General features: G+C 39.7%; 1 protein-coding gene across 1 annotated transcript; it reads left to right on the top strand.

The window, feature by feature from the left end:
• Positions 1 to 606: 606 nt before the first annotated feature.
• LOC105110398 (GATA transcription factor 18) lies at positions 607 to 1,915 on the top strand. The gene is made up of 2 exons (XM_011005432.1): positions 607 to 1,436; positions 1,541 to 1,915. The coding sequence occupies exons 1-2, from the start codon at positions 969 to 971 to the stop codon at positions 1,835 to 1,837; spliced, it is 765 nt and encodes a 254-aa protein (XP_011003734.1). The 5' UTR covers positions 607 to 968; the 3' UTR covers positions 1,838 to 1,915.
• The last annotated feature ends 243 nt before the right edge of the window (positions 1,916 to 2,158 follow it).

Genomic DNA, 2,158 nt, shown 5'->3' with positions numbered 1-2,158 from the left:
TGAGACTGACTAATACCAATAGCATTACTAAGCAGGACTAGAGAGGGGGTCCTCGTGATCGGAGAAGGCAGATCCATGGAAGACTGTTCCCGCTAGTCACGTGGGTTCTTTTGACCACCCAATGAACACCCCATCTGCCCCCTCTCCCTCTCCTCACATTGTTATGTGCGCCCTAATATCTCACCAATCTCTCCATGCCTTGCCCTCCTTCCCAATAAATTTCAACTCCAAGAAGTTGAAAAAGATTGTGCCCTACATCACTTAAAAGAAGCTGTAGTAGTAGGAGGAGGAGGAAGTGTACTGCCTACGCATGAACTTTCTCTCATAAACTAACAGATATATGAGTGTGATTTGCAAGCTGACTCCTTGTGTATTTATTTATTAACCGCGCACTCAACAATTAGTCATCAAATCAGTAGATTTATGGATATTTAAATTTTGAGTGAGTTTTTGTTTCTCTCTTTTGCAAGAAGTAAGATAGGGTCCATGTCTGTCCATATGTCTTTATAACAATCTTTACTATATACGTATATATGTTATCTTCACTTGCGTTTTACGACAACGAGGACTGCAGGTGCTGACTGGTATTTCACCATTTTATTAGCTTATAAAGCTATCAGACAATACTTGTTCTCTCTCCCTCTAACACCATATATTGAGCTCTCTCTTCGAAGTTTTTCCTCTTATTCAAACGCTATATTATTGCATCTCTCTCATTCTGGGAGGTTTACTGTTTTGGCATGTACTCTCTCTGTCACTTGCTAGCTACCCTCTAACAATAAACCTGCCATACTCCCCCACTTCTGCATTGCCTTAACCCTCTCCATTCCTCCTTCTCTTTCAATACTGCAGAAACACAAGATAACCCATATTCACTTTCATCTTAATTGGCACCAACCCAATTCATGTTTTGCCAATAACAAACACTGTTTAAAGAAATTGAGAGAGATAAGATCAGTGAGGTGACCATGATGCATAGGTGCAGTAATTCCCAATGTAATATGGTAGGTTCTTGTTCGTGTGGTATGTATCATAGCCAAAGCAACTCCTTCTCCATGCTATTTTCCATGCCAGACCAACGCAAATCTTTTGATGAAACAGATATGTATCCTTTCACGCCTCCTTCGTCTTCTGTCGATTGCACTCTTTCTTTAGGAACCCCATCTACTCGTTTAAGTGAAGACGATGAGAAAAGAACTCGGCATGATCAACGCCGTTCTGGTTCTTGCATGTCTAACTATTGTTGGGATATTTTGCAAACCAAAAATGATTCTACACCTTATCCCCCTCAACCCCATAAAACCAGCCGTGCAAATAATACTTGTCATAGTAGCAACAGCAACTTCGCCAATAACGATCCTCTCCTTGCTCGCCGATGTGCTAATTGTGACACAACTTCTACTCCTCTGTGGAGAAACGGTCCAAGAGGCCCTAAGGTATTTATCTACTCTGTGCCCTATTAGATATAATTAAATGTCTGTAAATTTTAGTTATAATTTATTTAGTGACGAAGTCTAATTCTAATGTATGCGACTGGCAGTCACTTTGCAATGCTTGTGGAATTCGGTTCAAGAAGGAAGAGAGAAGGGCAACAGCCGCAAATGCAAGCAATGCAAATGCAAATTCCTCAGGAGGAATGGAGCAGCACTATGGTTATCATCAAAACAATTCATGGGTTCAGAACCAAAAAATGCCATGTTTCTCTCCTTCAAATGAATTCGGGTTCACAGAAGACAATGATCGAGATTCTGATACTGGCAATATTCCATTCCTTTCTTGGAGACTCAATGTCACAGATAGGCCTAGCCAGCTTGTTCATGACTTTACAAGATACTAAAAAAATCGACCGAAGACAAAAAAACAAAAGAAAGAACGAACGGTCAAGATCATGAAATATTGGCAGGTGATTTCAAAAACGATGTTCGTGATGATGGTGATGTTGATGGTTATGTTATATGGACCATCGATGTTCGTGATGATGTTGATGGTTATGTTATATGGACCATATATACAATGGTCGTGTCAAATTCTTTTTTCTTTGATTGGTTTTATTTTATTTTTCTTCTTTTCTTTAGCTTCCTTTTCTCCGTTCTTACATGGATGGAGTGAAAACGGGATAATTCTATGTTCTTAGTTGCTTTTCTTTTAGGTCTTCTTC

Source organism: Populus euphratica, unplaced genomic scaffold (genome assembly GCF_000495115.2).
Source record: "Populus euphratica unplaced genomic scaffold, PopEup_1.0 scaffold252.1, whole genome shotgun sequence".
NCBI lineage: Eukaryota > Viridiplantae > Streptophyta > Magnoliopsida > Malpighiales > Salicaceae > Populus > Populus euphratica.
The sequence above is the reverse complement of the archived record's forward strand: the minus strand, read 5'-3'. Positions and strand labels throughout refer to the sequence as shown.

Coding starts and splice junctions, on each gene's coding strand:
- LOC105110398 (XM_011005432.1), top strand. CDS start 969: ATGATGCATAGGTGCAGTAATTCCCAATGTAATATGGTAGGTTCTTGT. Junction 1,437..1,540: donor ACGGTCCAAGAGGCCCTAAG/GTATTTATCTAC, acceptor TGCGACTGGCAG/TCACTTTGCAATGCTTGTGG.